General features: G+C 38.9%; 1 protein-coding gene across 1 annotated transcript in view; it reads left to right on the plus strand.

Annotated features, from left to right (window-relative positions):
- Window positions 1-24013, plus strand: part of sorl1 (sortilin-related receptor, L(DLR class) A repeats containing) — a 92559-nt gene extending 68546 nt beyond the window's left edge. The window contains exons 21-48 of the mRNA XM_059330525.1: window positions 74-212; window positions 1219-1392; window positions 1518-1631; window positions 1898-2020; window positions 3061-3180; window positions 4025-4150; window positions 4745-4855; window positions 6138-6269; window positions 7452-7583; window positions 7679-7813; window positions 9172-9324; window positions 9534-9704; window positions 10586-10714; window positions 11618-11744; window positions 12544-12713; window positions 13613-13725; window positions 14360-14464; window positions 14577-14643; window positions 15969-16051; window positions 16144-16234; window positions 16342-16532; window positions 17603-17722; window positions 18557-18721; window positions 19018-19192; window positions 19843-19949; window positions 20165-20357; window positions 20475-20687; window positions 21059-24013. Of these exons, the coding sequence (XP_059186508.1) occupies window positions 74-212; window positions 1219-1392; window positions 1518-1631; window positions 1898-2020; window positions 3061-3180; window positions 4025-4150; window positions 4745-4855; window positions 6138-6269; window positions 7452-7583; window positions 7679-7813; window positions 9172-9324; window positions 9534-9704; window positions 10586-10714; window positions 11618-11744; window positions 12544-12713; window positions 13613-13725; window positions 14360-14464; window positions 14577-14643; window positions 15969-16051; window positions 16144-16234; window positions 16342-16532; window positions 17603-17722; window positions 18557-18721; window positions 19018-19192; window positions 19843-19949; window positions 20165-20357; window positions 20475-20687; window positions 21059-21126 (3747 nt within the window). The 3' untranslated portion in view covers window positions 21127-24013. The remainder of the gene's footprint in view (window positions 1-73; window positions 213-1218; window positions 1393-1517; window positions 1632-1897; window positions 2021-3060; window positions 3181-4024; window positions 4151-4744; window positions 4856-6137; window positions 6270-7451; window positions 7584-7678; window positions 7814-9171; window positions 9325-9533; window positions 9705-10585; window positions 10715-11617; window positions 11745-12543; window positions 12714-13612; window positions 13726-14359; window positions 14465-14576; window positions 14644-15968; window positions 16052-16143; window positions 16235-16341; window positions 16533-17602; window positions 17723-18556; window positions 18722-19017; window positions 19193-19842; window positions 19950-20164; window positions 20358-20474; window positions 20688-21058) is intronic.
- Window positions 24014-24517: the final 504 nt, after the last annotated feature.

Here is a 24517-nt window from a genome sequence, read left to right on the forward strand (position 1 = left end):
GCCTTTGCGGACAAAGAGAAGTCACCGATTATCAGTTTTCACAAGCTTGTGTTTGTTGGCTGCTGTTTTTCAGAATGACCTGTACTGGGACGACTGGTCCAGAATGGGGATCTTCAAAGCGCCGAAGGCTGGTTCCCAGAGCAATGAGCTGATTGTCGGCAGACTAACGGGAGTCATGGATCTCAAGATCTTCTATAAGGGGAAGAACAGAGGTGAGACAGGTCCAGAGAGTTTGAAAGCTCTAGCAGGAATGGTGAGAAATTAACTAACTAAAGAAAGTAACATTTTAGACGTTAGATTTCACTTTCAGCCGCAAAAAAGGTAGTTCCTAAGAGTGACAGGACTGCTGGTTAGTAGGGGTGTGACGAGATCTCGCAAGATTAAAAATCAGTCTCGCAAGATTTGTCAGTTAACCAAACTTCTATTTGTGACCTGTGGGGAGAGTACAATGAAAAGAAGAAGAGGAGGAGAAGGAGGGAAGCAGCAAGCAGCCGGCGGCTCGTTAAGAACAAATCGAAGCGGCAAAGTCCTGCTAACAGGCTAACAGTTAGCTCTGTAGCAGAACAGTGTGTATGTGCTGCTGCTGCAGGAGGTGTTCACTTAGCAATCTCTGTTTGTTTACAACAAGCACCGGACACTCTGTGCACAGTTAGCGATGCCAGTTAATTCAAGATGGCTATGTTTATGATAATTAGCCACGCTGCTTTGTTTTGATCAGCTGCTGATGTTGTGCAGTTAGCCACAGTTGAGTCTCCCGTGTGTAATCCTATGTGATCACGGTCGAAACTGTCGCTAAGCGATATGGCGATGAACGAAAACCATAAGTCACCTCCAGAGTCTCAATCATCCCTCTGGGGATATATGAATTATTTATCTTATTTAAACGTTTATACATTTTAGTTTTAGTTTCAATTTTCGGAAGAAGAAGTTTATTAAAAGCTCCTGATTACATCATGAATGTAAAGAGTTATAATAAAACATTTCAAAATGCATATGCAACTCGGTTAAATAAAAGTCTGTTGGTCCAGTCATATACTGTGTCATTGTAGTTTTCTTAAAATCTCGTCTCGTCTCGTTCTCGCAAACCCAATATCGTGTCTCATCGTGTCTCGTCTTGTCTCGTGAGCTGAGAGTATCGTCACACCCCTACTGGTTAGAGATGATTTATCCAACACTGTATTAGAGCTCAGACTGAGGTCTGGATCTCTCGTCCACCAGGTCATAATGCATGTGCCGATCAGCCGTGCAGCCTGCTGTGTCTGCCTCAGCCCGGCCACCGGCACACGTGTGTGTGTCCAGACGGAGCTCCGACTGTGACCATGCCCAACGGAGAACTGCAGTGCCAGTGTCCCACCGGCTACCAGCTCCACAACAACACCTGCGTCAAGACTGGTGAGGCAAATGCACGTGCTGCAGACTGGGCCTGTGGTGTACCTGGTCCCTGTTGGAAATGAGGCCTCAATTTCAGGGGGCGTTATCTAATTGATTGCGTGTTATTCTGTCTTTCCTCCAATCAGAGCACAGCTGTTTGGCCAACCAGTACCGCTGCTCTAACGGCCGCTGCATCAGCAGCATCTGGAAGTGTGACAGCGACAACGACTGTGGAGACATGAGCGATGAACAGGAGTGTCGTAAGTATTCAGCCACATCACTTTTTCTCTGATAGAGATGAATCCTTAAAGACAGAGACAGCTCTCGTTCTCAAATATTTAATAAGATCCAAACTTCTAATCCTATACGTATGATCCGTTTTGATGCTGATGCTCTAATGAGGTCAGAATCACAAAGTAAATACAGGTCAGGTGCCCCGAAAATGGTCTAGGTCTAGTACTTTAAGGGTTAATGCAAATACTGTTTCTACATAAAGAACTAAACGTATTTATTCTTCCACTTTTAGCCACCACGACATGTGACCCGTCCAACCAGTTTCGCTGCATGGCCTCAGGCTCCTGCATCCCCCTGGCCTTCAAATGTGACCATGAGGACGACTGCGGGGACAACAGTGATGAGGAGCACTGTGGTAAGACACAGCAAACATGTAGAACGTATAACGAAATCAATTTAATGGTGATAAATATATGCATATAGCGTGGATTCCCTCGTAATGATTGATGGCTCCGATGTATCGGATATTGACAAAACACAAAAAAATAAATGGAGATGGGCATGGCTGACGGAAACGGGGGACAATGGCAAGCCTTATGGTTCATTGTGCAAAAAAATTAAACAGCCAGGTGCGTGTTTTTGTGTGGTATGCCACAAAAAAAAAATCTGTATGGCAGTAATGGCCAAAAAGTGCTGGCTCGCCATCAGACTGACGCTTCTCACAAGGCTGCCCTTCGCACAAGAATCCATGGCAGATCGTGCATGCAGTGTTCATTTATTGGGGAACATGATCTGTCACTGACCATCGCCCAACCAATAAGACAAAGCACTATAGAGATTTGCACCCATTGTTATTTAATCCTGGGGCTGTTTGTTCATGATTTTTTTTAATTTCTATTTTCTGATATATAAAAGGTTTATTTGAAATAATAGGGATAATAAAAACATGTAATGAAAAGTTATGTAGATGCTTGATTATTTTAGAGTAAAGACAAGCTTTGCAAAAAAAATATTTTGCAATAGAACAGCTGTTTAAAATCCTCCTCCTGTAAAACAGTTTTTGTTGAGCATTTAAACGTGATGGCTGCATTTGGTATTTATTCAGCAGCTGTCAAGTAACCTAACCTGGAACATGTTTCACACACTGCACATGACTTGGCTGTAGCGCAAATAAAATTTCAGTCAGAAGATTTTTTTTTTTTTTTAATTTTAATCCATGTATACAGTATAATTTTAAAAATGAGAAAATATGTTATTAATTACCCAAAGAACAACAGTGTGTGCTAGTAGAAAATGTTGCATGTTACATTTATTGGATTCTAAAACACACTCTGTAACCTGGAATATAATAGCATGTATAAGAATCCTCCTTTTCTTGCGTAGCTAAAGTAGAAGTAGTTAACTACTGTCTGTCAGCCGTCCCAGTCCTGACTGCTCTGCTGATTCATTTCTCAGAGTCTCACCAGTGCGGCCCAGGAGAGTTCACCTGTGCACGAGGTGTTTGTATCCGTGAGTCGTGGCGCTGTGATGGAGACAACGACTGCAGAGACTGGTCGGACGAGGCCAACTGCACAGGTGAGGACTGTGTTATGACAACATGTGTATCATAACACTGTGCAGTAGAGCTACGAGTTCTTCAGGGGAGTTAGAGTCATAAGCAATGAAGAAAACTTTTGCCATAGAAAAATAATCACACAAATAATATGATTATTTATTATTTATTACCTATTTTAATGCATAATCAAAGTATGGCCTCCTGCACTGAGTGTGTGCTGCAGTTAGAATTTTAAGATTTGAGATTAACCCTTTATAGGGCACTCATTGAAATACTTGCAAATTCCAAATTTCAACCCTAGAGAATATTTGAGGATATTACATACAGCCAGAATGTGTAAAAAAAAAAAAAAAAAAAAAAAATCCGGACCCGGGGAAGGGGGGTAGTATTTTGAGAAAAAAGTTTGAGATTAAAGAGGTGAATCTGGAAGAAAATTTGCAACATTTTTTGCAAAGATTTGCCACTTTAAATCTAAAATTTGCAACTTTTTTCTTGAAATATTACCTCAACTCTGTTTGTACGACTGTTTCTTGACAATTTTTTCCCCTAAATTTTTCATTTTTACATTGGAGCTCAAGGTCAATAAAGTTCATATTATTATATTATTATCATACTGATTGGTCAGATGTCATGGTGTCACTGTCTGTGACGTAGCCTGATCTTTGCTGATTAGCTGGAAGAAATCCATGTGGTTCTACGACCAAACAGAGAGACATGAGGACCCAGTTTAGATATCCACTGAAGTTACCAAATATAGTTCTTCGCCCGATAAAGGGTTAAATGGGTTTAATTCTGTTTTCTGTGCCACACCTCTCAGTTTATCGGGCCTCTGCAAGCCTTTAATCTTTCCTTGTTTGTCCCTAGTGGGCCACCATACATGTGAGGCCAGTAGCTTCCAGTGTCACACTGGTCACTGCATCCCACAGCGTTGGATGTGTGACGGTGATGACGACTGCCAGGACGACTCAGACGAAGACCCCCGATACTGTGGTAGGTTGAGTAAATTAAAATCTGCATTAGTATTACAATATACTTGAAGTACCAAAAGTAAAAGTACTCATTATGCAGATTTATGTTACTGAATTATTATAATTGATGCATTGATGTCTTTATCTGCTAATGGTGGATTACTTTATGTAGGCCTACTGCTGTGTGACTTTACCTATAATATAATAATATAACTTTTATGCAAATCTAGATAATTCATACAAAATATACATAAACTAAGTAACTAAAGCATTAAATGGAGAGATCAAGTACTCCAGTAAATGTGTTAAGTTTTTCTACAAAAATATAAAGACTAAAAAAAAAAAAATACAGACTTAAAAATATAAAGACAAAAAAATAAACTTAAAAAAAGTATACAGACTTTAAAAAAATATATTTTTTTAATTCTGTACATATGATGCGAATGATATAGGATATAAAGCATTTTTTATGCTCTGTCACACACGTGAAGACACACAATGAATAGCAATACTTCACATTGTAGCAGCCACAAACAGCTACAGCTCAGAGATTTACTAAAAGTGATGATTCTCAGCAGTAACATAGTATTTTCTGTTTGTTATTCTGTGTTTTCAGAGGGAACTCGATGTAACGGCTTCCTCTGCTCCAATCACACCTGCCTCCCCGCTACCGCACACTGCAACGGCATCCAGGAGTGTTCAGATGGAGGGGACGAGCACAACTGTGGTGAGTGATACCATGCATGTATATATATTTATATATATATATTTATATATATATATATATATATATATATATATATATATATATATATATATATATTCATGGAAAAAATGATTAGACCATTGTTCTTCTTCAATGATTTCTAGCCATTTTCCACAGTTTTCTTGATAATAACCAAAATCATTATCATAATCATATCAGCTCTTAAATTAATTTCTTATGAGCTATTTTTGTTTTATCATTATGTTTGTCCAAACAACCTTCATGTACCTTCATTTGTACCAAGCATTAAAATGAACAAGAAATTAAAGAAAACAAGGATGGTCTAATAATTTTTTCCATGACTGTATATATCAGGGTTCGTACGGTCATGAAAAACCTGGAAAAGTTATGGAAATTGAAAATGCAATTTCTAGGTCCTTGAAAAGTTCTTGAAAAATAAAATCCTCTGTAAGGTTTTGGAAAAGTCATTGAAATATTGCTGGATAATATTTAGAATGTGTAAAATAGGCCTATTAAATTATATTTAATAATATAATAATCCCTATACTGTAGTTTTAGGAGTACGTTTGTTTCCTTTAATTGTCGGTGCCAGCTATTTTTAGAACGGCGGAGCAGAGCCGTGAGCTGCTCAGAGCTATGCTACGGAGCCTAATTGGATTTCTTGGTTTCCCTCATTAAACTCATCAAATACACAATCCCATAACTCCAAAATGCTCTGGTGGACAAGTTGTGAGCTGCACATTCACCACGCTATGAGATAATAACAGAACTTTACCAGACGGAGTTGTGTTACAGGTAAATTCATGTAAAAATGCCTGTGTGTTGCCTTCAGGGACAGTTTTTCAGCAAGCAGTCTCTGCATTTACCTCTAAAACAACTCTGTCTTTTAATATTCTCATATGATTGCACTGTATTACTGACTGTAATAATCAGCTGCATTTTGGTGCCGAATTCTTATGCATTAGTATTTCTTAAGCAGGTGTCAAGTAACCTAACCTGGAACATGTTTCAAACACTGCACATGACATGGCTGTAGCGCGAATAACATTCCAGTCAGAAGATTTTTTTTACTTTAAGCCATGTAAATGTGTGTTAATAAGAATTCAAGTTGCAAATAAAACATAACAAGGAATGCGTTCATTTTTTGGTCTTGAAAATTAATTGAAAGGTTATGGAGAAGTCATTGCTAAAAAAGTGTACGAACCCTGATATATGTATATGTATATAAAGCCTTTGTCATAAGTATAATGTTGGACGGAGTCATAGTGTGTTTCTCCCACAGACCCGCTGTGCACTCGCTACATGGAGTTTGTGTGCAAGAACCGAGCCCAGTGTCTGTTCCAGTCTCTGGTGTGTGATGGCATCAAACACTGTGAAGACGGATCTGATGAGGACGCCGATTATGCTGGCTGTGGTGCGTTTCTTATCCTTTAACACCTGCATGTAAACACTTTCCATCTCTAAGAACAGAAAGAAGTTGTTACAAAAAGCAGCTCTGCACAGATGTGAAACATGATTTAACTTGTGGGAATTAGATCAATGTGTTTTTGGTAAAAGGGTGTTGTGCATGTTTTACTAATTAGTCATGACTTTAAAGTGAAGGATAGAATCTAAATCTAAAAAAACACAAAAGCTCATGTGTTTTTATTTTTTGACTCGATATGTGCTTGTGTTGTATGAACTCTAGATTTATGTCGCTTTGGATAAAATTGTAACATTGTAACAAGTTGAATTAACAACATTGACAAAAACAGTTTACATGAAAAACACAAACCTGTTTTATACCAGCAGAGCAAGATGAACCAGATCTGTTTCAACAAGCTGTAACAGCTGCTGTATCTGTCACCTGTTGTCTGTGGTTCTCTCTGCTAAACATAATGATTCTGGATCTCTGAACCATATCTTCATATTCAAACTTCCTTTCTTTCTCTTCCTTCTTTCTTTCGCTTCCTTCTTTCTCTTCCTTCTTTCTTTCTCTTCCTTCCTTCTTTCTCTTCTTTCTTTCTCTTCTTTCTTTCTTTCTTTCTCTTCTTTCTTTCTCTCTCTTCTTTCTGTCTCTCTTCTTTCTTTCTTTTTCTTTTTCTTCTTTTTCTTTTTCTTCTTCTCCCTTCTTCTCTCTTCTTCTTCTTCTCCCTTCTTCTTCTTTCTCCTTTCCTCCCTCCCTTCTCCCTTCCTTCTTTTCTTCATTCCACATTTCATTTATTTGACGAAGATCATGCATAATATACTGTACATACATTTCAGAACTTAAATTCTGATGCTTAGAAACACCTGTCAATATAATGCACTCCAGTACACCACCACCATCCACTGTGAGCATATTTTGACCAGAAATTACAGAAAAAAAACATATTATGTGATGTCCAAAAATGGCATTTTTGCCTGTCGATTTTTGTCGGAGTTGGTCAAATTTCAAAATGCTTAAAATGGGTCAATTATAGCCCGTTGATACAAGTGGTAGCAGCTCAATAATTAACATAAAGTAGAATTACCTTCTTTCTAACAGTCAACAAAACCTGAAGAACTACAATCTTTGTACTAGTAATTGAGTGTGTTGTTGTGTGACCTACTAATGTCCCCCTGTGTTTCCTGTCAGCCACGCCGTCTGAGTTCGGCCAAGTGTGTGATGCCTACACCTTTCAGTGTGCCAACGGAGTGTGTGTGAGCCTGGAGTGGAAGTGTGACGGCATGGATGACTGTGGAGATTATTCTGATGAAGCCAACTGTGGTGAGGAGTTAATCGCACAACTCGGATCGTCAGATTGAATAAATATCAGACTCTCAGTAAATCAAATGTGTAACTTTGTGCTCTGTGTGTTGCAGCTGCTCCCACTGAGGTCCCGGGCTGCTCCAGGTATTTCCAGTACGAGTGTAAAAATGGACGCTGTATTCCAACGTGGTGGAAGTGTGACGGAGAGAACGACTGTGGGGACTGGTCTGATGAGGCCCAGTGTACAGGTGAGTTACTAGTTTGTTTGGATAAAAGTTTTCTCAGGTTGATGTGTCATTATAAGTGACATCAAACCTCATTAACTTTGTGAACTCCAAGCAGCTTCAGGGTGTTTTTATGCTCCCGTCACATTTTACTCACTGTGACCTTATTTTTCACTGCAGTATGTAAGTCCTGCAGTGTTACTGGCTATATCAGCCCATTTTCACCTTCTGAACACACTTCTTCACTTTACAGTTTTGAGCACAGGCTCTACAGTACTTTTTATTATCGATAATTATTATTCAACATTTCATATTTTTACTTTATAAAATGTATTTCAGTGTTCATTTTAAATGAAATTCAGATGTTATATTAAATGTATCTATCTGCTCTCTCTCACACAATCATTGCTTGAAGGAGAACTCAAAAATAACTCATAATTCAAATGGAAATATTTGAATGAACACATTTTTGTGCCTAAAAGTGTAATTAAAGCAAATTAAAAATTGAAGCAAATTGTGACTTTAAAATCCATTTGAGAAAAAAATTATGTAATTTAATTGTTCATTTTGAGATTTGTGATACATGTCAATATTGAACTATTTACATTTTTACAACCTATACTTAGAACCTCTCCCGTCCTCTGCTCTGTGTAAACAGCCTGTAGTTTAGTTTAGTAGTCTATGTTCTGGCAAACTCCCTCTTGTAATCTGTTACAACCATGTTAACACAACGTCCCTGCTTTAACTTTGGCTTTATCACATGTTGTCCCTGCACCTGTCTGATTTGCAACTATACAGATAACTATCATCGTTATTCAGTTCAGTTCAGTTCAGTTCAGTTCAGCTTTTATTTCGAACATATGCGAGTAACACAACAAAGTAAACTCAAAAACAAACAAATCCAATGAGAATAATCAAAACAAAAAAATAGCAATAGTCAAAACAAAAGCTATAATGTGAACACAACATGTCCGAAAAGGAGTAGGATGAAGCATATGCTTATTTAAACCTACCCCTTCTCCACTACTCAATTAACACATTTTTTTCCCCTAAACATACATATTTAAATAATACATATTTACAAAAAATAGAAAATAAATAGATTAAATAAACAAATACATGAATAATTTATCATTTATGAAAGCACCCGATGGTTAAAGCCCTTCTTCCTCCCTGTACCTTGTGAAAACCATGTGTTTGTACCGCTTTTATCCATCAAATTATATTAATTGATTTACATTGTTCATATATGCCTTTGTGTTTGATCAACCCTGGATCAATACTTATCTCTCTATCATGTTCCATGTTCGTTGTTTTTAATGTGTGAATTACCAAACTCTCCATCAATCCCAGTCATTAAAGCTGAAGCTCCATCCCTGTAGGTGGTGCTACTCCTCACACTGTGGCCCCTGGTCCCTCTACTTGTGCCCCTAACCGCTTCCACTGCGGCTCTGGAGCCTGCATCATCAACACCTGGGTGTGTGACGGCTACGCTGACTGTCCTGATGGCAGCGATGAGCTGGGCTGTCCTACAGGTACCGCCTCTCTCTGTTAATCGGATGGACTTTTGTTTTGCAAACGAAATCCATATATTTTGTGTGCATGTTCACGTCATGTTTATCATTTAGACTTTCTGAGTAAACTGAATAAACCCTAAATAAAACACAGTGCAGTTAGACAAAAGAATAATAATACAAATTTGAATCCCGACAGTAAGACTGTGTACTGTGTGTGTCTCTGAAAGCAGCTAACGGCTCTGCGACGGTGGCTCCGGTCCCCACCCAGGCACCGCCCTCCCCTGCACGCTGCACTCGGGGTCAGTTCCTGTGTCGCCGACCCCCCCACTGCATCCCCGACTGGCAGCGCTGTGACGGCCAGCTCCACTGCCAGGATGGCTCTGATGAAGCCCACTGCCGTGAGTCCATCACACAGACACACACACACACAAAGAAGAAAGAAAATCTCATATTATAGTAAAATGTTTTTTAAACGGATTCAGATTCAGAAGATAAACTAAAATATGACTAATCCAAACTTTGTATTTATTTTCAATTCATAGCAATCCTTAAAATCCACTAAGCTCTGCTCTGGTTCTGTTTGCTAAAAGGCTAAATTACTGTTGAAAAGTGAACATGAGAGCTGAATTACATACATTTGGATCCCATATGTAACCAAATTTTCATTTATTGTACTTTTGATAAATGCAAAATGTTATCAAATTGTATTATTATATTATTTTGGCTTCCAGTGAACATAAAAATAAGCAGGATAAAATGGTTATTCTTCACAGTAGTGCATTTTAACTCTTTTATTCCGAGTTACTCACTGAAGTATGTTGAATACAGTTTACCCAAATATTGAATATATGTTTTGGAGTTTTCAGTAGATTGATCTAATTTATTTATTATTTTTATACATGATATGTTTACTTTTCAGTTGGGTGTCCAAGTGTGCTAATGCTACAGCATAGTTGATCTTGTAACTTTGTTCTGATTTACTTTTTTTTTTATACATTATTTATTTAAATGTATATTCCTATATATTCAATATTATATTTTTATTCATTTGTTTACATTTATATTTTATTATTATATATCATTATTATATATTATATATCAATATAAGTCAAAATAATTGTGTCTATTATCTTTGCTTAATCAGCAAAGATAATAATCACAGCAACAGCCCTAACTAAGTACTGCACAGAAACTTTCTACGGTAAAGATCTTAGACAAGTAACCTAAATAGTAAAATGATTTTCTCTCTCTCTCTCTCTCTCTCTCTCTCTCTCTGCAGCCACTCGTGGGCCTCTGTTCTGTATAAATGGGACTCGCTGTTCTGATGGTGAGGCCTGTGTGCTGGACAGTGAGTGGTGCGACGGCTTTCTTGATTGCTCGGACCACAGCGACGAGAACAACTGCACCTGTACGTCCCAAATAAAACATTCACCAAGTGTGTTTGAATCACAATTGTACAGCCTGACAGTATGAGCCTTCAAAAAGAAACTCACATGTGAACCACTTAATGTCTGCTCCATTTTAAATGCCAGGATGTCTGCTCCTGAAGTAGAATGTAGTATTTTAAAAGCAGTACAGTGCTGCCCCCTGCTGGCTGTTGATGTTAATGTCAGGCTGTGTATTAGAATGAACTGCAGATATCCTAATAACGTGCATACTGTTGCATGCAGTATTTTGTCTGTTTCTACTTTTTTTTCCCGAACATATAAAAAAAATCCCCCAAGAGAAATGGAAATTAACATCCATACAAGTAATATTTAGAGAAAATGAAAAGCATAAAGCAAAATACAATTTCAACCTTCGTTCCCATGTTCGAAAAAGAAGTGCAAACTTATCAATTTTCACCTCTTCTCCATAAGTTATTAATTGATTTTTAACCAGATTTCTTATCCTTTATTTTTGATAAATGTAATAATTATCATCTTTTATCCGTGTAATATAAAAATATAAATAAATGACTGATATACATATCATTACCAAAAAATAGAAATTCATGAATTATATGTAAAATACGATACAAATATGTAATAATGTACAATCTGTATATAATATGCAACATCTGACTGCCTATACGAATACAATATATACAATATGAAAAATGTAACATTATTGCCATGCACATATACATGCCAATACATAAACAGTATGTAGTATGCATACAATTAGGACGGATGAGGTAGAAAATCTGAGTATTGTTGGCTTTCTGCATTTCACATACTATGTATTGGGACTTACTAAATATTTGAATAGCATACTAAATAATATGGTAGTATATTATGATCCATAAGGAGTCTCTCTCTCTTTCTTCCAGCGGACACTCTTGCCTATAAAGTCCAAAACCTCCAGTGGACGCCGGACTTCATGGGTGCCATCACCCTCACATGGTCTCGCCCCAAATACCTTCCTCTGGACTCCTGCTACTTCCTCGTATACTACAGGTGAGCAGGATTAACCTGCAGCTGTATGTTTGTGGAGTGAGGTTTTCTGATATATTTGACAATATTTTCCCTTTATTACAAAGCAGAAATCAGCCAGTCATGTCACAGTTGTTGCACTGCTGCTACAACATGCAGTTTGAATGATTATTGTTCTTGAAGCTACAAATCAAGCCAGAAAATGAACAGCTCGTCCAGAATGCTGCAGTCAGAGTCCTCACTAACACCAGGAAAATGGACCATATCACACCCGTCCTTAAATCACTGCACTGCTTTACCGTGTGTCAGAGCACCTCAGGTCATGTCCTCTGGGACAAGTTTAACCAGTGCCCCCAGGGTCAAAACCAAGCAAGGTGAAGCTGCATTTAGTGTCTCAGCTCTTCACCTGGGGAACAAGCTCCCTGAACACCTGAGGTCTGCTCAAACTCTCAGCTCATTTAAAGCGGGGTTGTAAACATTACTATTTACTTCAGCTTTCTCAAAAATATAATAGAAATAGAAATAGTTATTTCAATTGTTTTTTATCATCTTCTAAATGCACTTTTACTGTCTACATATTATATTCAAATTCTGCTTTCAATGCAGCTTCTAATGCTTTTAATGTCTGTTTTTTATGCCTCTGTGAAGCACTTTGAATGACCTTGCGTGTATGAATGGTGCTTCACAAATAAATTTGCCTTGCATTGCCTTTAAAACTGTTTTTTTGAGCATTTGCTATTCAACACTGCTACAAGCATCATTCTGCGTCAACACAAACACGTCTGGCCGAGGCTCCCAGCATCATAACTTGCTCTGTCTTCAGGCTTGTGGGCACCCAGCAGTGGACCATAATGGATACTCACAGCAACAAGACCAGCTACAAACTGACCGTGCTGAAACCAGACACCACCTACCACGTCAAGGTGCTCACTCAGTGCCTCAGCAAGCTGCACAAGACCAACGAAGTGATCACAGTCAGGACACCAGAGGGCTGTGAGTATCTCATTTTCTGTCATTATGGCTTCTATACTGCAGTTCTAACACTTGAGTGTTGTCCTAAATCTACTTTTTGGGGGGTGTTTACTGACCCTTTGTTAGTTTTAGTGACCTGTATATTTGCATATATGAATATGAAAATTTCCATTAAAAAAGAATGATGTTCTTTTTTTGGATGCCAATATAATTCATTAACAGACAAATTAAACATTAATAAACATTAAAAAACAATCACTCCCAATAAAACAACATCCTCTGCAAAATAAAAAAAAACTAAACAAAAAAAACTTAACATTAAATAGACGCAAAAAAGCAACTAATATTAAAACAGGAAATCATTTCCCCAGAATATTCAGAAGAAAATAATTTCAAAAATTAAATTAACATTTATACATTGAAAAGTAATGTAAATCCAAAATTGAATATGTATTATAAAATTATACCTAGGTAGAAATTCATAAGTTTGTGTTTTCATACATTAACTGAAAAACTTCCCACTGAGTTTTGCTTCAGGTGGATGATTACTACCTGTCAAATTAGAAATCAGTTCAAGAAAACATACAAAATAAAATAAAATGTTCTTACCTTTTCATTGTCTTGAAACCACACTATAAGAAGACGTGCTGCATCACTATTTAGTTTAATCGAATTGTGGGAGTATCAGAAATGGACATTACAACATGCTGAAAGGTTATTATGAAATAATCACTTGTCTATGACAAATGAGTATGGTGATAAAGTATATTCTACAAAGCTGAGCTGAAAGGTATTGACGATTACTTATTGCACTGAAGTTATGGTGTGCTCTGTTACAGATGTAGCGGGAACTTTTTTTGGGATAATAAGTGTGTCTGTGTCTGTGTCTGTGTGTGTGTGTGTGTGTGTGTGTCCTGCAGTGCCCGACCCCCCCAGGAACCTGCAGCTGACTTGTGATAACGGTGAGGACGGGACGGTGCAAGTTTCCTGGAGCCCTCCTGACAAAGGACACGGCCTCATCAGAGAGTACATCGTGAGTCCTCTTCATCTGCATTCAAATGAATCAGTCTACAGCATTATGGTTTAGATAGAAAGCTACATGGTCTCATTGTTCGATAATGATTCCTCATTATAGCTGACAATGATGTATCACACACAGCTGTTTCTTTCACACTAGACGTGTGACAAGCTTATGGATTATACATTTCCTGTCAGACTTTTCTGCCTCTGCCATAAAGTAGTAAAGATTTTCATTTAAATAAATGTCTATTAAATTTAGCTGTCTGATAGGCCAAGTAAAACAAACCAGAGATAAGGTCAAATACATTAAGTATAAAAATATAGAACTAGATGTTATCCTCATTTTACCTCTTATATGTTGTATTGTTACCAAAATCTATTAAAAAAACGGACAACATGGCCCAAAACGGCAAAGGGTTAAACTATTGCAAGTCTCAATGTGTGTGTGTGTGTGTGTGTGTGTGTGTGTGTGTGTGTGTGTGTGTGTGTGTGTGTGTGTGTGTGTGTGTGTGTGTGTGTGTGTGTGTGTGTGTGTGTGTGTGTGTGTGTGTGTGTGTGTGTGTGTGTGTGTGTGTGTGTGTGTGTGTGTGTGTGTGTGTGTGTGTGTGTGTGTGTGTGTGTGTGTGTGTGTGCGTGCGCGACATCAGGTTGAGTTCAGTGAGCGAGGAAGTCCTGATTGGATGTCCCAGAGATGCATCACAAACAACACTGAGGTGAAGGAGCTGCAGCCGGACAATCTGTACAAGTTCAGGGTAAGACACACTCACACACATGCACATCTACTATAATGACTTCACCTGAGTTAGTTATGTTGTGTTAGTATTGTGTACAGTATGTTAAAATGTTGCTGTGATGGTGCTGTAGGTGGCAGCAGTGACCAGTCGAGGTGTGGGCAACTGGAGCGAGGTTAAATCCATCACCCCGAAGAAAGGTAAGATGTTCCTCCCAACAACAGCTCAATTTGGGTCCAGGCCACTCTTAATATTTGCCCTTATCTAAGAAATTAAACGGGAAGTAAGAATTTATTTGAGGAATATGACAAAAGTTCTTAAATTGCTTGTATGCACAATTTAAAGTGTGAGTAACAATTCATGCCTGAGGCCCAAAGTCACACACTGTGGTTTGAAAACCTTATCAACACTGCCACCTACTGGTGTCTACAGGTATTTCAGGCTGTGCAGGTCCAGTCTTTATTAAGTGGTTAAGGTAAATTAAACTGGATTATTCATTCATTATCCTTAACCGCTTATCCACACTCGGGTTGCAGGGAGGCTAGAGCCGATCCCTGACATTGGGCGAGACGCGGGGTACACCCAGGACAGTTCACATAGAGACAGACCATCTCGCTCTCATTCACACCTACGGATAATTCAGAGTCACCAATTAAACCTAGGCTGCATGTTTTTTGACTGTGGTAGGGAGCCAGAGTAATCGGTGAGAACCCACGCTGACACGGGGAGAACATGCAAACTCCGGAATCGAATCAGTGACCCTCTTGCTGTGAGGCAAGAGTACTACTACACCACGTGAAGCCCCAAACTAGATTAAATAACCTAAATAAATGTACAGTGCATGGTGCAGTTTTTTTTTCCAAGTATTTTAAAACGAAAATCACTTTACATGTACGTTTTATTCCTCAGTAGCGAGAAAGTTGCCTATTATAAATGATCAAAATAAGCTCACAACTTCAATAATTCACTACTAAGTCTGTTTTTCACAAGCTACTGTTAAAAACATTTCTTCCAGATTTTTCACCACAACTAAGTTCTCTAGAAGGCTTTTAATTTGAAAAAACATGGAGGAAGTAGAATGTGGGTTGATTAGGACTCCCCAAAACTGCAGAAGTTGTGTAATTGTATTAAGAGTACAGCAAACCGAGTTTCCTTTATGGAGATAAATTGTATTTCATGAAAATATTATTGTTGAATACACAGAAAATGATAACTATCTACTGGATGCAAAAGCAACCTCCTACAGTGGAACAATGGACTAAAAGACAGTTGCAAATGAAAAGGGACATATTTGAAACTTGTATTACGTATTTATATGTTTTTGAACACTGTGTGTGATTTTTTTTTTTTACAATGAATCACAATAAAAAACATAGAGGAAGGGCTGAGTTTGCAATGATAATTTAATTAAGTTCAAATGTCTATAGAAAATAAAGCTGCCATCATTTAGACCGCTGACCCTGAAGCTGCAGCCCAGTATCACTGGATATATTTCTGAAATAAAATCAAGTGTTTTGACCTGCAGCTCTGCCTCCACCTTCTGTGATCGCCGACAGCATCACCACCGACTCCATGAGCCTTTCATTCAGCTTCAACTCCCAGTACGAGGTGAGACCTTCTCTCCAGCGTGTCACCTTGAAAGCTTGTCCTCTCCGTGTCTGTGTAAGCACGCCTGATGGGGCCCTTTCTGTTTCTTTAAGGTCAAACAGTACATAGTGATTCTGTCCTGGCAGTTTGACACCCACGTCAAGGAGAACAAGAACTACGCAGTCACAGAGAGGATCCTCAAAGGTATGATATGTTTATCATTCTCTATCGAGGTGAATTACTGGTTTTAGTCATTTATTTATTTATCAAAAAGTGTCACTCACGTTTTGCTGTGTGCTTTCTGTTTCCAGCTACAAACCTGACAGCAGGGACGGTGTATGAGGTGGCTGTGTGGGCTCACACCAGTATAGGAGACAGTCCCACCGCCCTGTCCCATCATCAGACCATCGGCACCCAGCCAGACCGACCCCTCCTCAAAGCCCGGGCCCTCAACCAGACAGCTGTGGACTGCAGCTGGACCATCAGCAAACCCCCTGCTCAGGTACAACACAGCACATTTAGATGTGTGGTAAGCAGCAGTCAAATTGTAAAGCAGGCCCTGTGCCTCTTCCCTGGGGTGTGTTATATCCTTTAAAGCATTTTGTAAACATTAAGTTGGAAGTTTCATGAACTTTAAGACAGCAATATGTCCATGATGTTTTACTCTGAAAACGCTGAAACTCTCAAAGAAGGCAAACATGTATGGACCCTATAGATCAGGACCTTCTAGAGGAGCCACAAAATGAAAATGAAATGCTTGGAGACCCACTAGACCCAGTCTTTGTTTAGGGGTGTACAGGGGATCCTTAGGGGTGGTAGCAGGTCAACAGTAACCGTCGTTATGGAGGGTATGCATCATCTAAAAATCTGGAAACCAGAAGATTAATTTGAGATGCAGCTTGGCACTGTGTCAAGTTGTTATGTTGTTCATAAATCTGTAGGAAAAATAATGTTTTGTTAGGTTCCTGTTCAAATGTTTAGAGAATGTAAGGGCTTTTAACATTATGATGGGAGTACATGAAGGCATTTCTACGCTCAAGTTTTTGGGTTGATAACATCTGTTACACCGATTTGGTGCCAAATGTAACCATTTTTGCCACTGAGAATTGATAAAAATGATTTAAAAATACTGGATTTAAACAGACTTGTCTTTGAGGAACACCATAGAAAAATCCACACTGTGATTATGTATCAAAAACTTTTGATTCATACTTTTATTGGGTAGCAATAGAACCATTTTTCATTCAGATATCTTGACTTGGCTCGAAAATAACCCTGCCAGTTTTGCTCTTGCCAAAATTTGACTTTATTCGCCTTATTTAGCCCCCTTCCCAACACGCTAGCATCGAATGATGGGTTATGTTGGCTAGTTTCATATGATAAGATTATAATTTTAAAACTGAGCTTATTACAGCCTCTTAAAGTAATGTTGGCCAAGACTGCCACCAAACCGGCTCAGCGGCTTCTGGAAATGAAACTCTGATCTGTTGATCTCAATCACCGACAGACCCTTTACTGAACCACTTACTTACTTGATTTTTTTGTACTTGTGGTGTGTGTGTTTGTGTGTAGATGTATGGCGTGTTTTATGCCACGTCCTTCCTGGACCTGTACCGCAGCCCTCGTCTGGTCTACACCACTTCTCTCAGCCTGACCGTCACAGTAGACAGCGATGAACAGTATCTCTTTCTGGTGAGTCTTCTCAACCTCCTGCCAATGTGTTTTTTTTATTATTATTATAATGTTTGAGTATCTGCCGATACTACCAACACCACTAGTTCTGTATTCAGCTGAATACTCAGTTTTGTGCATTGAGACTCATGTTAATTCAGGAGAGGCGTTAAAACCAGAAACAGCTTTCAATCTGTCAGTGTTTCCACACTGAAAAGTTCATGAAGTCAGATTTGTTCCAACAGAAATGTCTGGAGGAAGATAACGTGCACAAAATTGACAATCCAATGAATCTGATAGTTGTTTTAAATATGCAATCTAGATTTGAGAATGACGTCTGCTGGTACACCAACAGGCCACTTTAATAGGTCCACTTGTATAACCTAATGTGAACCAATGCAACATAATTCACCTTCGCCTTTACAATAATAATACTATTCAGTTTTGATTGGCACTGTCAGAGAGTTGTTACAGTAGTTTTTAACTGGACTGCATTATATTAACAAGAGTTTCTAATATTTTGTCCACCCAATTTACATACATGGTAGTGCCAGAATATTAGAAACACCTGTCAATATAATGCACTCCAGTACACTGTGACCTCAATAATAAACATAAAGTATAATCTTTACATTTCTGACAGTCAACAAAACCTGAAAAACTACAATGTTTGTAACTTTAGAATTAATTGAAGAGTTGTATTACATTGTACTGGTGTACTTAATGAAGTGGCCAGGTGGTGTATATCATCAGATTGTAATGCTGGTTCATGCCTTTTCTTTTTTCTTTTGTTCCATGACTTGTATTTTTTAAGACAGAGCGATCATGACAGTATTTTTTGTGGCCTGCCTTCAGGTGCGTGCTGTCTCTCCTTTCCTGGGTCCTCCGTCTGACTACGCTGTGGTGAAAATGATTCCCAACGAGAGGCTGCCACCCAGGAACCTCCATCGTGTGCGAGTTGACAAAACACAGGCCACGCTCAAGTGGCAGCCACCCTACGACGCCCCAAATGCACCTCTGGTACAGCACCGTCTCATGTTACTGTGATAGTGATGCATGATGAGGAGCTTTAGGAATGGGAGCATGAGCGGTCATGAGGACACTAGCTAGAAAAAAATAATAAACACCTGAATATATTCAAACTGTTTTTACTCAACTCCATTATCTGTTAAAAAAATAATAAACACCTGAATATATTCAAACTGTTTTTACTCAACTCCATTATCTGTTATCATTATAACTTTTTGTAATCTCATGTGTTTTTGTGGTGGTGTCTTCCTGTCCCCCCTGTCACTGGCTGTCTGTCTTATCTGTAGACGTATGCGATCCATGTGCGAGACGTGATCCGCAAAGAGGAGCGGGACTACAAGCTGAGCACCAAGAACAACACGGTGGAGTACGTGCTGAAAGGCCTGGAGCCCGGAGGACGATACAGCATCTCCGTCCGTCTACGCAACATGAGCAAGGAGGCTAGCTTTACTCTGAGCACAGGTACACTCACAGCACTTAAAGGATAATAAGGCTTCATTTCTTTCAACCATCATACAGTCTGATTATGTGCATCACAAGTTCCTGCTCATTCTGAACTGATTGGTTGATTAATTCACCCTTTTGCTACATCCTGTCCACCTCGTGGTGAAAGACTGACGCTAAAGCTGCATGTTCCAGGCAAAAAGTCAGCATCCTCACTAGATAACAATCCACACAAAATACATATTAAATCAGACAGCCCAGACGTCTGTCAAGGCACGCCCTACCTCGCAATGTTACATTCTGATTTGAGGGGGCATTTTGAGTTCATTTTTGTCGGTCTGGAACTGGTTTTCTGATTATTCCAACACACAATGAATGCAGCACAACAGCCCTAGTTCATGACAAAAAGTTTATTTCTGAACTTTTATGCAAGATAGGGCTAATTTACATACCTAAATTATTAGATATGATAAAATGAAAATGATCTTCAGTTGCAGTACTTATTACAACATCTGTTTCACTGTGTGTATATTCATGTGTTATTATGGGGGTTAAATTGTAATCTGTATGTCCATGCTAAGAAATTAAGCTACAAATATACTGACAAGTCACTTTCTATAAGCTGTACATGTCTTTACAAAGAAAGAAATATTCTCCCTCTGCTGCAGTTCCTCTTCCAGCTCCAGAAGCCCTGAAAATCCTTACAGAGAAAGACCACGTGTTTCTGTTCTGGAAGAGTCTGGCTGTCCGAGAGAAGGGTTTTAATGAGAGCAGGGTGAGACACCAGTAACCAATATGTTGAATATTACCAGTGTAACTTTTGCTTTCAATCTACCTTAAGATTTTCTTGGGTTTTACAACTCTCTTTCCATAATCTAAGGTTTACATAAGAGTATTTACCACTGTATTTGTGTAGTTATTTTAAGTACTGTGGGTTGGTGATTTTCTCTTAATATCTTGTCTTAATTAACTTGTATGTGTTGTTAACAGGGTTATGAAGTGCATGTGTATGACAGTTTGACCAACCAGACGTCCTACCTGGGAAACACCACAGAGACTTATTTCCGCATTAGCAGCCTGCTGTTGGGCCACAACTACACTTTCTATGTGCAAGCGCGCTGTCTGATCAGTGGTCAGCTGTGTGGGGAACCTGCACTGCTGCTCTATAATCAGCTGTCAGCAGGTAGTGGGACATGCACACACACACACACACACACACACACAAACACATAAACTTACTGTGAAACATGAACTGTAGCAGAAATTAAAGATTTCTAATATTACTTTCCCACCTTTCCAGAGGCCAGTGATGCGTCCCGCAGTGAGGGCCACTCAGGCGACATGGCAGCAGTGGTGGTCCCGGTCCTCTTCCTGCTGCTGCTGGGAGTGTGCGGCGGTTTGGTTGCACTCTACCTCCGTCACCGCCGACTGCAGAACAATTTTACCGCCTTTGCAAACTCCCATTACAACTCCCGCCTGGGTTCTGCCATCTTCTCTTCTGGGGATGAACTGGGTGAGAATATTAAAATATTCCTATTCTATTCTTTAGGCAATCCAGTAACTAGAAAGCAGAGACTGGCCTGGTACTGCAGAGATCTCATACTTTGACTGGAGTGCTCCACTACATTTACACATCTACACAGCTTCAGTTCCCATCCAGTGAAAACAATTTAGTTATCTTACTTTTTTGTTAAACTTGTGTGTAAGGTGTGTCTTGCTTTGAAAAAAGTCAGGGCTGCTGTCAAAATACTAGGGTGGCCCACCCTAGTAAAGTTTATGTGTGGAAAACACTGTAGTTGCAAGCTTTATCTGTTTATTCATGATCAATGACATGTTCTGAAACATTCCTCTCTCTTCTCGTCCTCTCCTTTCTTTCTCTTCAAGGTGATGATGATGAAGATGCTCCCATGATCAGCGGCTTTTCAGATGATGTTCCGATGGTCATCGCGTAGCAAGATGTCCCCACAATACCTATTTCTCTCTTCCCTTCTCCCCTTCTCTTCTTCCCACCCTATTCCTTATCACTCCCCATCAGTGGCGCGGTACGATGGTGTGAAGAGGAAACAGGCGGAAACTTCGCCATCCCAAATCTATCAATGGGAAACCACCCCGATTAGCAGGAAACATGAAGAAAATTGGAAAAGTGTAAAGAGAGAAAGAGATATTTTTCAAATATACAATGCACTTTTTTTGGATGCGCAATAACTTATTTTTTATAATATAAAATATATATATATATGGGGTCAAAAAGGACTGAGGAAGAGGTGGATACTGAAGCAAACTGTGAAGGATTGAGTTTGTCAAGCACGCCAGGGAAAGAAAGACCCTATTTGTAATGCAAACTCACTGTCCATAGGAGCGGTTCATTGCTTAAAGCCAAAATAAGCATCCAGAGACTGGAATATAGAATGCAAAAAACAAACACATAGGAAAAAAATACAGATATATATACAAATGCTGTATACAATATGTACAAATAGAAAATATTGGAGCAGTAATGGTTACATATGTTGAGAAAAGTACAGCGTGTACTATAGCAGTATATGTAACATTGGTGCCCCGTGTGAGCCAATTGGCGGAGCTAACTGTGGATCATGTTTCATCATTTACAGAATCGGAATTGTTTGTCTATTTGAATGATCACCAGTTTGGAAACTGTTGATTATTGTAAATGCATTAACAAAGTCTTTGACACTCAGCGCAACCAAACAGCTCAATGATTGGATTGACCAGTGGCACCATGTAGTGACCTCATAGATACACCTTTATTTTCCACCACCAGCACACTGTTGTATGTCTGTATGTAGAGGCAACAAATGTACCATGATACGAAAATATTCTTGAGGGGGGATTTAGAATTCCTCACAGCATTGTTGAAATCATCAGCCCTATTTGTAAATATTGGCTTTTAATATGTGTTCTCCTTGTAATGCTGCACCATATTTTTCTGTAATGTTTTTTTTTGTTGTATTTTTAAAATCATTCAGGACCACAAATTATCGTCCCCAGCGTTTTGCCATAGCTGTAGTCGTAGAGGAAGTGGGTTCTCAGGGAACTGTGTCAGAGCGGACACCAGCGCAGCACCACCATCACCACCATGGCTTAGGCAGCACTGTCCATCTACTGTTGAATAGGTACAGAAACCCTTGAGGAGGTACTGGATCAGCTGTGGTTGGAATGACTGGCACGCAGATTATTGTCAGTAGTTGTGATGAAGAGTCAGGTACAGGCTCACCATCTGCTTTAGAAAAATATTTAAAGGGGTCATTAAAACAAAATTGCAAACGAAAACATGTTTTTCACTTACCTGTAGTAGTACGTCTGTCCAGAAACAGTTTGTTTTCTACTCTACATCTTTTCCAAGGTGCTGCATGTCCTTGTAACAAAGGTGCAACTAGACTAGTTTGTTGGCATACTGACTACTTGTGGGGCTAGTTGGCAAGTTATTTTAAGCTAGAAAGCTAGACAGCGTTAAAGTTAGATCTGAGCTCTGTGTTCCCTCTTTTTCAAAAGTATGCCAGCTAACTAGTAGCATGCCAGTTAGCTTGCTCACCAGCAAGACAGAACGTTAGATTTTAGCTCTTTATTCCTTCTTTTTTTGAAAATATGCCAGCTAGCTACTAGCATGCTCAGTCACTTGGTCACTCACAAGACTGAAAGTCAGATCTTAGCTCATTGTTCATTATTTTTAAAACAAATATTGAACTTAATTTTTTTAATTAAAAAAGCTCTCCATTCTTTTAAAGGCTGGTTGTCAAGTGGTTTACCATTTGCATGTCAAAAATCATGAAACTGCTACGCAACAGCTCACTGTAGATTTCAGGGCTGCAAAAAAGTTATTATTTTCATTGTTATAACAGATGTTGATTATTTTCTAACTGACCATTTTGTCAGTAATTGGTCCAAAACCAAGATATTCATATAAAAAATATATCTAGATTGATTTTTTAAAAAATGCTTAGTAAATGGCTTCAATTAGGATTAATTTTAGTCTAAAAAACTATCTGTTTCAAAAGTTTGTATGACTGAGCCCTAACAGACAATGTTATGTTTCTGCTGAATCTTTAAAATGTAGTAATTTCCTTCTGTGAGTACCACAAACGAAATTTGACCTGTTAGAGCCAGATCTCAAAACCTGATCAGTTGAAACCAGCTGCTAGGGGTATGTGACAAAGCATGTATTCTTTGTAATTTGGATGGTCCCTTTCAGTTCGAGGAAGTTGTACCAGTTGTATATACAGAATCGACCTGTTGCACGTAAATGTCTCAACACAGAAAACATTTTTGGGAATCATCGCCTTTGTTCTGCTCCTGCCCCTCACCTGACTCTGTACTGTAGTCCATTAACTGATATTTGTGTTTTGCCTCTCGGCTTGAGCCATTTGAACTGATGGTGTTCTGCTTTCTATTGATCTTGTTCTTGTTTTGTTTGTAAAGATGTCTTCATGAATGTATTTTATATCTGTACTTTTTAAGGTACTGTCCCAGCTCATTATGCTACTATCACAACCTGTGAAGTTAATGCACTCACTCTGGTTTCATTCTTGCTTCAGTGAATTTGTAACCCATTCCACTGTGGACAACCGGTTTTCTGTTGTTACTCTGTAGACTGGTTTCTGCAGACATATCTAAGTTGTTACAACCTAAGCCCAATTCACCAACCCAGAGCAACAAACCATTTTTGTCAAGAAGAGCCCAGATATTTCCTGCATCACATTTCTTTCATCATCTCCCGATATCATTAAACAGTGTCTGTAGTGACATTTAAGATTTCCTCAAGACTTCAGCTTGATTTCACGCAGATCTTCGCCCTGTTCATGACGTACTTTGTTCTGTTTTCTTGGCCTTAAAAACAGATTTTCTGGCATTAATGCTGTTTTTTGTTCTGTGGAGTTTCTGTTTTCTGATTTTCTGTATTGCCACATAATGCCTTATTAGAACACATTGGGTTTCTATGTAATGTACTGTTTGTATAATAGGACACAAGTGCACACGCATGCATACACACAGTCACACACATACACAAACACACTCGACCCATACACAAGACTTAAGAGGCTGAAGAGGAGGTTACTGTTTGGGCATTTGGTTAATTTTGTCAGATCACTGCTCCTTTTTCTGCGTCGGCTGCTGTAAGCCAGCCACTTTGTCTCTTTTTAGTCAGGTTTTACACATGTACAAAGTATAATTATTGGTTATTATGTGACCGTTTGCTCCCCACTTGTCTTAATGTTGACTCCTGTCAAATAGTTTGCTTCAAAATGTTGTTTGGCACAGAGTTTGATCATGTTGGATTTGGTCATGTTTGAAGATTTTAATGTCTTGCTTGCTTATCTCGGAGGT

The sequence above is a fragment of the Centropristis striata genome, chromosome 4 (genome assembly GCF_030273125.1).
Source record: "Centropristis striata isolate RG_2023a ecotype Rhode Island chromosome 4, C.striata_1.0, whole genome shotgun sequence".
NCBI classification, from domain to species: Eukaryota; Metazoa; Chordata; class Actinopteri; order Perciformes; family Serranidae; genus Centropristis; species Centropristis striata.